General features: G+C 37.6%; 1 protein-coding gene across 1 annotated transcript in view; it reads left to right on the top strand.

Annotated features, from left to right (window-relative positions):
• CNTNAP5 (contactin associated protein family member 5) overlaps window positions 1-12,635 on the top strand; it is a 777,640-nt gene that overhangs the window by 397,506 nt on the left and 367,499 nt on the right. Inside the window, exon 7 of the mRNA XM_040474651.1 lies at window positions 11,765-11,908. Coding sequence (XP_040330585.1) covers window positions 11,765-11,908 — 144 coding nt within the window. The remainder of the gene's footprint in view (window positions 1-11,764; window positions 11,909-12,635) is intronic.

Here is a 12,635-nt window from a genome sequence, read left to right as displayed (position 1 = left end):
AAAAGAAAAGAAATACTATTTTGTGTGGTATTTTGTGATTTTGTTTTACCCCTAAAGCAGCCTTGTGAGGGAAATTATTATGGCTTATATCACAAACGTAAAACCAAGACAAGAGAGATGGATAACCCACCCACCCCATCCCTATCCCCCAATAACCACTGTGTAACAGAAATAAGACTTGAGCTCAGACCTGTGTAACTGTTCAACTGGAGACCCTTCTAATGACCAGACATTCTCCCAAGGATGGATGATCCCTCAATATATGAGCGTAGCCTCTCGTCCTTCTCCTGGCCTCTGCATGTGTACAAGACTTGAAGCCACAGTAATTGCTTCCATTTTTCTTTCTACTTTAAAATTTGAGATTGTTGTGATTCGTGGACTTGATAATTTTATGTTTCCCCACATTTTATAATAGCAAACTGGAATATTAAAACTTCTCTTCTCTTCCATGTATATTAAAAGTGAACTAATTGTGTTGAACATGGTGGAGGGAGTATTTCAATACTAGCATTAAAAAAAAAAAACAACTCACAAAAATCTTTGTTTTCATTGACATGAGCTAAAAGAACAAGTGAAAAATTCCTTCCTATTTTATTTTAACTGCTATTGGGGTGGGGGATGTAACAGGTTTCAGTTATCTGATAAGACGTCTTGAGCCTGGCTGAATTATTATAACCATCAATAAAATATTATAGAATTAGCCATGCCACAGTTGAATATGTGTATAGCCCAAAAGAAGAGTACTAATGGAGGTCCACATACCATGAGTTTACATATTTAAAGGGTTACAAATAAGCTAACAAGCTGTTGAATAAAATATGTTCTAGTCTCCTGCTTTGATGAATGTAACTTACCTGGTACATCCCATATGTTCAAGCCCTGTCTACAGTGGAAACAGTTGCCCCTTGGCCACTGCTCAGACCTATGCATCCATGGTCCATCCTCAGGATGGCAGATGAGGAGAGAACCATTCAGGCCCACAAGGCACTTTCAGAACTGTTTTGGCAGGAAGCTCTGGGTTGCTGTGTAAGGAGATTGTGTTTTATAAGGGTGGTAGCAGTTTTCCATAGTTGTTTCCCCTTGGCTCCCCCATGAGGCAGGAATGGTCAAGTGGGGCCCACCTGGGTTCTGGCTCCACAGCAGGAGCCCGTTTTGCCTGGGTGTATGGGGGATACTGCAGTTAGGATTTTTTTTTTTTTTCAAAAATTTTTTTTTTCAACGTTTATTTATTTTTGGGACAGAGAGAGACAGAGCATGAATGGGCAAGGGGCAGAGAGAGAGGGAGACACAGAATCGGAAACAGGCTCCAGGTTCTGAGCCATCAGCCCAGAGCCCGACGCGGGGCTCGAACTCACGGACCGCGAGATCGTGACCTGGCTGAAGTCGGACGCTTAACCGACTGCGCCACCCAGGCGCCCCATGCAGTTAGGATTTTTAATGAGCTCCTTGTTTGAATGCAGAAACATACATGATTTAACCCACTGTCCAAAACCTAAGGTAAAAATATTGTTAAGTTCACTCAGACAGAACAAGTTATAAATATGTGTTGAACCAATTGGGCTGTGTCAGCACCTGACGTCTATGAGTCTGTAAAAAGATGCTTATTTAGAGACAGGAACCATAGGCTAGCAATTGACAAAAGTCGGGCCAAGAGCAACACTAAAGATACTACTGGAAAAAGAATAAATAAATAAAGGTGGCTGGACTCTAGCCGCTGGTGCAAAACATGCTCATAGATTGAGGACATAGGGTTGCTCCAGCAGAGGAAATAGGGAGAACTGATTTATGCTGTTGAGGAAACTGATGGTTTCTGCTGCAATAATTGTACATCACCTCTTCTTTTCTCCCCCTCAGGGAGACTGCAGGCATCCTACCAACAGTGTATATAACACAGTTGCCCAGGATTAAGGAGGTCCAGAGGGCATGAGACTTTCAGTTTTAAAAATGGGAAAGTTTCTGGAAACCCAGGGCAAGATGTTGACCTGAACCTGGGGCCTGATTTACTAGGAGGGCCACTCTATGGAACCAGCAGTAGCAAAAGCGATAGGGGAGGTAGTGTGTGCAGTGCATAAGAGATGGGGTTCTGGATCGAAGCGCTTGACATTCCAACTCCACCTCTTGGCTGTAAGGCCTCAGTCAAGATGCTAAAGCTCTGTGTGCCATCATTTTCTTCATCATTAGTCTGGAGCAGAGAACAATACCCAACTCAAAAGTCAGAAGTAAAATAATGGAAGTAAACTCTAAGCCTAGTGCCCAATGTGCAAAATGAATCAATGCATGCCACTGTTGGTATTATTAGAACAAAAACTTATCCAAGAGAGAGTTCTGAGGCCAAATCCAACTGACACATACAGAGCAAAGTTGGGCTTGGGTTCAAAGGCAAAGCCAGAGCAAGGTAAATGTGGACCTGGAGTGTTAGGCAGGAGGCACAGGCACAAACAAGGCACTTTGTATGACGAGGGGGACTGGTGAAATCAAGGCTCCCTTGTACTCAATGCAAGTCTGTGTCTGGGTCAGAGATTACTCGCTTTGTGTCCCCAGGAACACAGACATAGAACATTTCTTGTGCAGAAATGAGGGGACACTGGGAATTTATAAAAGACTAGATTATGGAAACAATAAAGAAGAGGTAATTCTTGATGAACATATAACCTTTTATATCCTCTCATTTGTGACCCTAAAGTAGTGACAAAAATAAGACATCATATATACAGTATGCCTTTTAAAGAGATCAAACATTCCAGAAAAGTTACAAACTGAGTCATCAATCAAGTCACATAGTAGAGAAAAAGCCCTAAGATGGTGACCTTGGAAAGATTTTGGTCTGCTATTATCTCATGTGGCCAGTTTGGTATTTTTCTTTTTTTAACTATTTAAATTCAGGCTACTGTTTAAAAATCAAAAGATTTCATGGGAAAATTGGCGTTTTGGGTCTCATTTCAAATGGCAGAAACTCGGGGCGCCTGGGTGGCGCAGTCAGTTAAGCGTCCGACTTCAGCCAGGTCACGATCTCGCGGTCCGTGAGTTCGAGCCCCGCGTCGGGCTCTGGGCTGATGGCTCAGAGCCTGGAGCCTGTTTCTGATTCTGTGTCTCCCTCTCTCTCTGCCCCTCCCCCGTTCATGCTCTGTCTCTCTCTGTCCTAAAAATAAATAAACGTTGAAAAAAAAAATTAAAAAAAAAATGGCAGAAACTCATAACCTTTGAGAACATTCCAAAAGTCAGTGATGGGCTCTTCCTGCATAAGTGCCACGGACTCTACCCATGGTTCACCAAGCACCAAGCCAGTAGCCATCAACTTGACCCATGGTTCACCAAGCACCAAACCAGTGCAAGTTGTAATGGTTGAAAATGAAGACAGCTGTTTGAATCTATTTTCATCCACTCTCTGTTAAAAAGTGGACTATCAGAGCAAAAGCGAGACAAACATTCACAAACTGGAAACTTCAAAAGTACCAGAAATCTCAGTCTGACAGAAAAAGGAATCTTCCAAGCAGGAAGACTCTCAAATTTAAACTGGGCCAGGGAAAAAGCCAATAAAGAGGAGTTAACTCAATGCCATAGAAGTAACATCAAAGATTTAAAAAGAGAAGCAAACCCCAGACAAACAAGTGGACTGAGATCAAAGGAAGAGAGAGTGGCAGATTCTGGACCTCATACATTTAACATCAAAGCAGGTTTTCTTCTGGGACTCATCCAGTTGAAGCCCACCTGTGACACCAGCAAGCCCATCAGGTAACCAGATGGACTATGTTGCCCAAGACACTGAGACTATGAGTGGAACTTTACAATCGAACCCCCGGTTTTGTTGCCCAATAAGATCAATGAAAGGCACAGTATGCAATTTGGCAGGAACAAACAAACAAGAAAAGTAAGCAAAGAAAGGGGCTAGATTGACCAAAGCAAAAGAACATCGTAAGGCAAAATCAGTTTTTAAAGTAAATCGCTAGTGTTCTTTTTTTGAAGCAATTCAACAAATATTTGTTGGATTTATTAGGTTTGAATCCTACCTCTTGCATTAAATATTCAAAAATGAGTGAGATATTGTCTGTGTCCTTGAGAAATGTTTTTAGAGAGATGATTCCAAAACATTCAGCTAATATTTATTCAGCATCCATTATATATCAGGCATCATTTCAAGTGCTTGGAATATTGGAAGATGTCAGAGAAAAAACAAAGACACTACCCTCATAATGCTTGCATTTTATCAGGAGAATCAAACCATAAGCAGTAAATATAACAAGTAAATTACATAGTGAGTAAGATGACACATGCAAAAATATATGTAGGTAATAGATTGGAAGTTCAAAGACAGACAGAAACAGGTTACAGTTTTGAATATGTTGTTCAGGGTGGGCATCACTGAGATGCTGTTAATTGAACAAATATTTTTTAAAAATGTGATTTTGTCAAAGGCTATTTGGAAAGAACTGGTTCAGGGTATCTTGTCCCCTTACACTGTAACAATTATATAGTGTTATGAGCCCATGAACTAATAGAAGCTGGTTTCCAGCTCTGCGATCCATATACTGAAGACCTTTGGGCAACATCATACAGATGATGCTCTCTGAAATATAATCTCTGTTCAGTATCATCAGTATCTGCCCCAAGGTGGAATATGCCAGAGTCTGAATGGACAGGAAGGATCATATCATAAGAATCCTGCACAATGAAATTAGTGAATGAAGAGGTTCATAGCGTACAGCAAGGTTTGGCTTGAAAGCAAAGATTAATTTAAGGAGACTCATTAAAGTTTAAAGGAAATATATGGGCAATTGTAAACATAATAATGATATGTGGGGCAATAAAAATAATAGTTTGTACAACACATATATTTAAGGAACTGAAAAAAATTAGAATAGAAATTTCGGAAATCAAAAAAAGAAATAAATCAAAAACAATACTTTTTAGAATGATGACTGAATTTAAAAATGTAGAACATGACCCTGAGAAGATATCCTCCCTACCTGTAGAACAAATGATAACAGATTTTTAATTACTATTCTTATAATACTATATAATTACTAGTCTTCCTAATTTGAAAACAAATGAAAATAGTCAGTGACCATAAAATTCTAGCAAGACATATCTCTATTTTTCTTTTTCCACTCAATATAAATGGAAAACTAGAACTGACCAATAAGCCTTTTTAAAGGAGAACACAATGTATTTAGTTCCAGTGTTCTGAAAATCTAAAAACCAGAAGGAGCTTCTATAGGATGTTGGGGGAAAGTTAGTCTGTTTATTAATTCAAAACAAAAGTCACTCTCTTGAATTGCTATTGAATAAAATATCAATATAGATTATCACAACCTTTAGACTGAAAAATATTAAAGGAATTACTGTCCATATAGATTTCATTCAGAAATTGTTGAATCTAATGCCACAAAATGACAGTTTGGAAGAACTTCTTAACTGAGAAGTTTCTTCAGTATGAACGACACTGATAACAGTAAGCATTTATGCCAGGATCTGTTCTTAACCCTTCAGGTATAGGAAAGCTTTTAATTCTCACAACACCCAGTCACATTAAGTTGTTTATGTGACAGAAGTATCATCATTACCCTCATTTCATTTTGTATATGAGGATCATGAATCAAATAGAAGTTGTGTCTTTTTCCCAAGGTCCCACAGAAAGTACGAAACAGATATGGGCTTGAATCCAGCCAGAGAAGTTCCTGAAGCAGTGCCTTTAAACGCTTGGCTGTGAAAAGGGAGATGAACACTGATATAATTTATACATTTATGCAATTTCCTGACAAATTGCTACATAATACCTTAAAAAGGAATTTCAAACTGGAAAAAGTAGGAAGACTTATTAATAATAATCATTATTATAGTTTAAGTAAACAAAATTAGAGCAAGTTGGGGCTGAAGAAAAAACACAAAACAAAACAATCTGTGCTTCATAGAAAGTAATCCAGGGGCACCTGCATTGCTCAGTTGGCTAAGTTTCCGATTCTTGGTTGCAGCTCCAGTCATGATCTCAAGGTTTTGGGGGTTCTTCCATCAACTGATGAATGGATAAAGAAATTGTGGTTTATATACACAATGGAATACTACTTGGCAATGAGAAAGAATGAAATATGGCCCTTTCTAGCAACGTGGATGGAACTGGAGAGTGTTATGCTAAGTGAAATAATCCATACAGAGAAAGACAGATACCATATGTTTTCAATCTTATGTGGATTCTGAGAAACTTAACAGAAACCCATGGGGGAGGGGAAGGAAAAAAAAAAAAAAAGAGGTTAGAGTAGGAGAGAGCCAAACCATAAGAGACTTTTAAAAACTGAGAATAAACTGAAGGTTGATTGGGGGTGGGAGGGTGGGGAGGGTGGGTGATGGACATTGAGGAGGGCACCTGTTGGGATGAGCACTGGGTGTTGTATGGAAACCAATTGGACAATAAATTTCACATTAAAAAAATGGTTTTGTGGGTTCAAGCCCCCTATTGGGCTCTGTTCTGGTGATGTGGAGCTTGCTTGGGATTCTCTCTCTCCTTCTCTCTGTCCCTCCCCCACTTGCACTGTCTGTCTCTCTCGAAACAAATAAACTTAGAAAAGTTAAAAATTAATAAAAAGAAACTGATTCAAAGCCATTGTTTGAGAAGCTAGGTGATCTTAGTGACTGTCTTCCAAGTCAGCTTCATAAAACAGTAACCACTGCAGAGTCTATATAGCAAAAATGTGTATAAACACAAAAATGTGTATAAACAATAAAAAAAAGAAACAAAATAGAATAAAGCAATGTAGATAATATTTGTAATTACAGCAATAAATTTAAAAATTATCTACAATTCCACAGGGGGTAAGTAGTCTCATACTGCTTTAATAAACAAACACCATACATATGTGGTTTACAAGAAACACACTTATTGTAGAAATAAAAGTGTTTTTTTGTTTTTTTTTTATAAAAATTTGGAATCGGGGACAAAGATACACCACATAAATTTATAGAAAAAGCAGGGTTGGAAAAAATAATACCACTGAAAGTAAAATTAACATCAGAAGATAAAGGCTGTCATAAAATAATAATCATTATGGTCCTTATTTAAAAACACCTATACTGGGGTGCCTGAGTGGCTCATTCTGTTGAGTGTCCAAGTGTTGATTTCATCTCAGGTCATGACCCTGTGGTTTGTGGGTTCAAACCTCATGTCAAGCTCTGCACTGACAGGGTGAAGGCTGTTTGGGATTCTCTCTTTCTCTCTGTCTACCCTTCCCCCATTTATTGTCTCTCTCTCTCTCTCTCTCTCTCTCTCTCTCTCTCTCTAATAAATAATTAAGCAAACATTAAAAAATACCCACTTACGCTAGGCAGATGTATGTATCAAGTAAAATATCAAATACAAAACTTTAAAAAAAACTATCTGTTCCTACTATTTAGATATTTGTTAACACTACCCTTACATGAGCTGCCCATGTGGCAGTTCCAGGATAGATGCCCAAGAGCCAGATTAAAGGAAGTGATCATTAGTTTTCCAGTTCTGCTGCCAGATGAATGAACTAATGGGCAGCATTAAAGGAGAAAAGTCAGTGTTGTGAACTTGGGTGACAGTCAATCAGATGCCAGCTGAAGTAAGCAGAATAGTTTGAGAATGATCAATATTCATTTTTTGCAAATAATAGTCAAATAATTTGGCCATCTCAGGTCATGAAGAAGAGTGAACTTAGTGTGAATGGCTTGATGGACAGAAACATTGTCCAGAATAATATTTTAATTTTTATTCTCACAGTTTTGGTAAACCAGATAAAAATATGAATGTAAATGATCTGAGGAACAGAATTATTAATGCAGAATTAATAAACACATACCAAGTACAGCCTACAAGGGTTTATGAAGTATTTATATAAAATCAATACTATATGTGTAGGAAGGAATCAATATATGAAGCAAATTTTTCCATTCTAACTTACAACAAACAATAATTCAATAGTATAATTATAATCCCAAATTTTCAGCTACCTGAAAAATTTGAAAATATAAGAGGTCAAAAAATGTACACTGACACTCAAATGTGCAGAAACATCGTTTTGTTTCTTCTCCCCAACTGAATTTGACATGCTTATCAGCCCCTGCTTCCCTTGATGGCAGAAAAATCCAACCCGGATGATAAATGATAACTAGTTAATGCCTGCTTAAGACTTAGTGCACTGTGTAAGTATTGGGTTATATTGATGTTTTCTTTCTTTTTTTAATTTTTTTCAACGTTTATTTATTTTTTGGGACAGAGAAAGACAGAGCATGAACGGGGAAGGGGCAGAGAGAGAGGGAGACACAGAATCGGAAACAGGCTCCAGGCTCTGAGCCATCAGCCCAGAGCCTGACGCGGGGCTCGAACTCACGGACCGTGAGATCGTGACCTGGCTGAAGTCGGATGCTTAACCGACTGCGCCACCCAGGTGCCCCTATATTGATGTTTTCTATTTCCTCTTCTTCTTCCCTTTTCCCTGGGCAGATCACTGGCTGGGGTGGGGGAGGGGGGCTGTGTATTTTCCAGCATTAGAGGCAGTATGGGCTAAAGGGTTGGGTTCTACGGTTGCTGTCCATGGTACTGGCAATGGGCTCATGCTTTGAGGTCTGGTCACTTGGCCTCTCCCAGACCTCCAGGTCCAACCACCATCCTCAGTCTATCCATATCCCCCAACCTGTGAGACCCTCAGCAGCCTACCTCACACTATACTAGAATAACCAGGTCGTGGTGAAGAACCCTCACACCTTTCTGTATTATTTCCCTCAGCCATTGATAGTCTGTCTCCCTTCTGGCAAAGTTTGCTCTGGGTCCCTGCTGAACTAGAGGCATCTCTAATAGACTTTAGCCATCACTGTTGGGAATGAGGGGGGGGAGATACCTCTGTGCTTTCCAAAATCCATCTTGTGATCAATATGACTGTCCCCCAGGCCTCAGCAGGTTTCAATCTTGAAGAGAATCAAAGAACAGGGCCTACACTGATTTCTAACTATACTCTTGTCTCTTGTCTTTACCAGATTTCTCCAAAAATCCCCCACCCAGGCTATAAACAGCTTTTGCTGTCCTTAGTGTGATTGGAAATTACAATTTTATAGTAGATAGTACACTCTATATTACTTGACTTCTAAAATAAATTTCTCTACCCCAAATCTTTCAAACACTAATTTTTTTTCTACTTAAAAAAGTGTTTTTTTCCTCTTTCTCTCTTTTTCAAGTATTTCCTGTAATTCTTATTTTCCTAAATCACAACTGAGTGAAGTAGAGCGTTAAAAACATTTTTACAAATTGAGGAAGGTGGCCAACATTTAAAAAAGTATCATTATATGTTTTAAATTATAAAAATGAGTAAGAACTTATGTCCACACAAAAACCTGCACATGAATGTTTATAGCAGCTTTATTCGTAGTTGCCAAAACTTAGAAGCAACCAAGATGTCCTTTAGTAGGTGAATGGATAAATAAACTATGGTAGATCCAGATGGAATATATTCAGCAGTAAAGAGAAATGAGCTATCAAGCCATGAAAAGGCATGGAAGAACTTTAAATCCATATTATGAATTGAAATAACCCAATCTGTGAAGGCTACATACTGTATGATTCCAATAGTATGCCATTCTGGGAAGGGAAAAACTTCAGAGGCAGTAAAAACATCAATGGTTGCCAAGGGTTGTAGTTGGGGGGCACGGGAGAGGGATGAATTGGCAGAGGACAGAGGTTTTTTTTAGTGCAGTGAAACTATTCTATATGATACTGTAATGGTGGATACATGGCATTATACATTTGTCCAAACCCAAAGAATGTACAACACCAAGGGTGAACTTGAGTGATCATAATGTGAGGTTCACCAGTTAAGACAAATGTACCATTCTGGTGAAGCATGTTGACAATGAAAGAGGCTATGTATGGGTGAGGACAGAGGGTAGATGGAAACCTCTGTACCTTTCTCTCAGTTCCATTGTGGACCTAAACTGCTCAGCACCCAAAAAAAATGTATTTACAAAAAATAATTAAAAATGACAAATATTCCATTTAGTTCTTACGTTATAAATTTGACTTATGGAAACAATGTAGAAAACAGAAATGGATCTTTTTTAATGTAACTGATTCAAATTAAAAATATTTGAATACTGCAACAAATCAAGAAGGAAGATTTTATACAAGTTATCAAAGAAAGAATTGCACAAAATATTTGTGAACTGAACAATTTCATTGGTGTTTTAAGTTTTCCACAGTATTTCCCAAGATTTATGAGCCATTCTTAAATAGAGTCAAAGATAACATTCCCATAGTTTTTCTCAGAGACAAATCTAGGCTTGATCTAAATACTTGACAAAAGATGAAAATTAGAGCACAAACTGATTTATTATTTAAAGTATGAGCACGTGTATTTCAGGGCAAATGAAGCACATGTGTGGTTCAATCAAAGAGCCTATTAATTTATGATCTATTAATATAATTGAACCTATCAGGAGTTTCAATATAATACCCTGTATTCTTATTTTATGGGGATTTCTTAAAAACCAATGGATAAAACATCATTCATTTCTCAGTTTGAATAAACAAATGAGCTAATAAATGATTTATGTGTAAAATAGGAGTAGAAAGATATCTCTTTAATGTGATGTGCTGCCAGAATCAGTATAGTATATACTCAGGAAATACATAAAAATTACTGTTTTGTTTTTGCAAAGTTCTATATCATGAATTTAATAAGTTTTTACAAAGACAGTGCAACAAGAGAAACATGTATAAAAATTGGCTCGAGGGTTACCTAGTTGGGTCAATCTGTTAAGCTCCCAACTCTTGATCTCAGCTCAGGTCATGATCTCATGGTTTGTGAGTTTGAGCCCCTTGTCGGGCTCTGTGCTGACAGCTCAGAGCCTGGAGCCCGCTTCGGATTCTGTGTCTCCCTCTCTCTCTGCCTCTCCCTCGCTCATGCTGTGTCTCTTCCTCTCTCAAAAATAAATAAACATTAAAAAATGTATTTAAAAAAAGCAACTTGTATTTTACTGGAAGAAAGTGGTAAAAACTAATAATAATGCAAAAACTAATATCTCATGTTCTTCCCAGAGACAGCCATAATTAACAGTTCAGTGCATTTCCTCCAAGTTTATACTGTAAGAACAATTTTTGTTGTTGACATCATACATTATACCCAATTATAACTTGCATTTTTCAATCAATATTATGTTCATTTGCCATTTTATCACATGTTCAGTAAACACCAATATTGACAACTAAGTAACCTTCTATCATACTAATTCTTTATCATTTCCTTTAAAGAAACTGTATGGCATATTTACATTATTTCCTATCTTTCATTTTTATAGAAAATAATTTGGATATAATCATGTACATAGGCTCTTTTGCCGTACGATGCAGGCTTTTAAACTAGGTCTCCCTCCGGGTGAATTGAGGTATATTATGTTTGTCCCTTGGCTTTCATTTGGCCATACTATCTCAGATGTTTGGACCAGAGATAAATATAACGTTGTTGATTTTCTTTTATTTTTTTCACCTTCTATAAATTATTGTTTTATTTGGTATTAAAAAGGTTCAGAAAGGAAGTGAAATAGTTTTGTAAAATAAGCCCTTAAAAAGCAAGCAATTATAGTTATTTTTATGTGGGCTAATCAGTATCCTTTTAAATGTGCAATCAAGTGGCATCTATAATTATTTGAGCCACTTGGCTCACACATACAATTGAAACTACTAAAATTCACTCTCTTTTCTTTCCTACTCCTTCAGGGCTTATAACTAAGAGTTGATTTTTTTTCTCTCTCTCTCTTCATAAAGCTTAGTTTTGGAGGAATTCCAGTACCAGGAAAACCTGGAACCTTTTTAAAGAAAAACTTCCACGGATGTATTGAAAACCTTTACTACAACGGAGTAAACATAATTGACCTGGCTAAAAGACGAAAGCATCAGATCTACACGGTGGTAAGTTAACATCTTTCTCAGTGTGGTGATTTCTAACATGTTGGAGTAAGTCTTTCTTCCATCCTGAACCTCTTTATAATGTGTTTATATTACACACTTTGAGGTCCTATCAGCCTCCCAAGTGAAACTGGGGAGCAACAGAAAATGCAGGAATCGAGTCAGTGTGAATAACGTTATGAGGAGTAACAAAGCATGAGAGGCACCTGAAGAATTCTATTTTCCTGTCCAGCTGTGGGTAGTGTTTGCAGCTTCCTCTGTGTTAACATAAATGTCTTTATTATCTCTGTGAAATGCAACAGTAGAACCACAGATTCTGTTAAATTCTATAGCTTGAGAGTTATGTATTTCTCTACTTATCATTTGTATTAAAATTTTGAATGAGGGCTTAAACCTTTGTCTTTGAGATTTCCTCTGATGAATTTATCATGCTAGCAAGTTATATAATTTTCTAATTAATTAACTAATATTTATCTTCCCCAATAGACTACAAGTTTCGTGAGTGTCAGACCTGTCTCTTTCTTGTTCACCACTGCATTCCCAATACTAGCAGACTGCCTTGTATATAGTAGGTGCTCAATAATGGTGTTGATATTTACAACTATATTTGTGGATTGGTTTATTTCTCTCTGTTTTTATTTCATATATTTTGTATCCCTGTTGTTTAGTACATGCACAGCTAGGATTGCTATGTCTCCCTGGCGGATTGGCCATTTTGTCATTACATAAT

This window comes from Herpailurus yagouaroundi, unplaced genomic scaffold (assembly GCF_014898765.1).
Source record: "Herpailurus yagouaroundi ecotype Mexico unplaced genomic scaffold, PumYag 140, whole genome shotgun sequence".
Taxonomy (NCBI): domain Eukaryota; kingdom Metazoa; phylum Chordata; class Mammalia; order Carnivora; family Felidae; genus Herpailurus; species Herpailurus yagouaroundi.
Note: the sequence above shows the minus strand (reverse complement) of the source record. Positions and strands in the feature narration are given on the sequence as shown.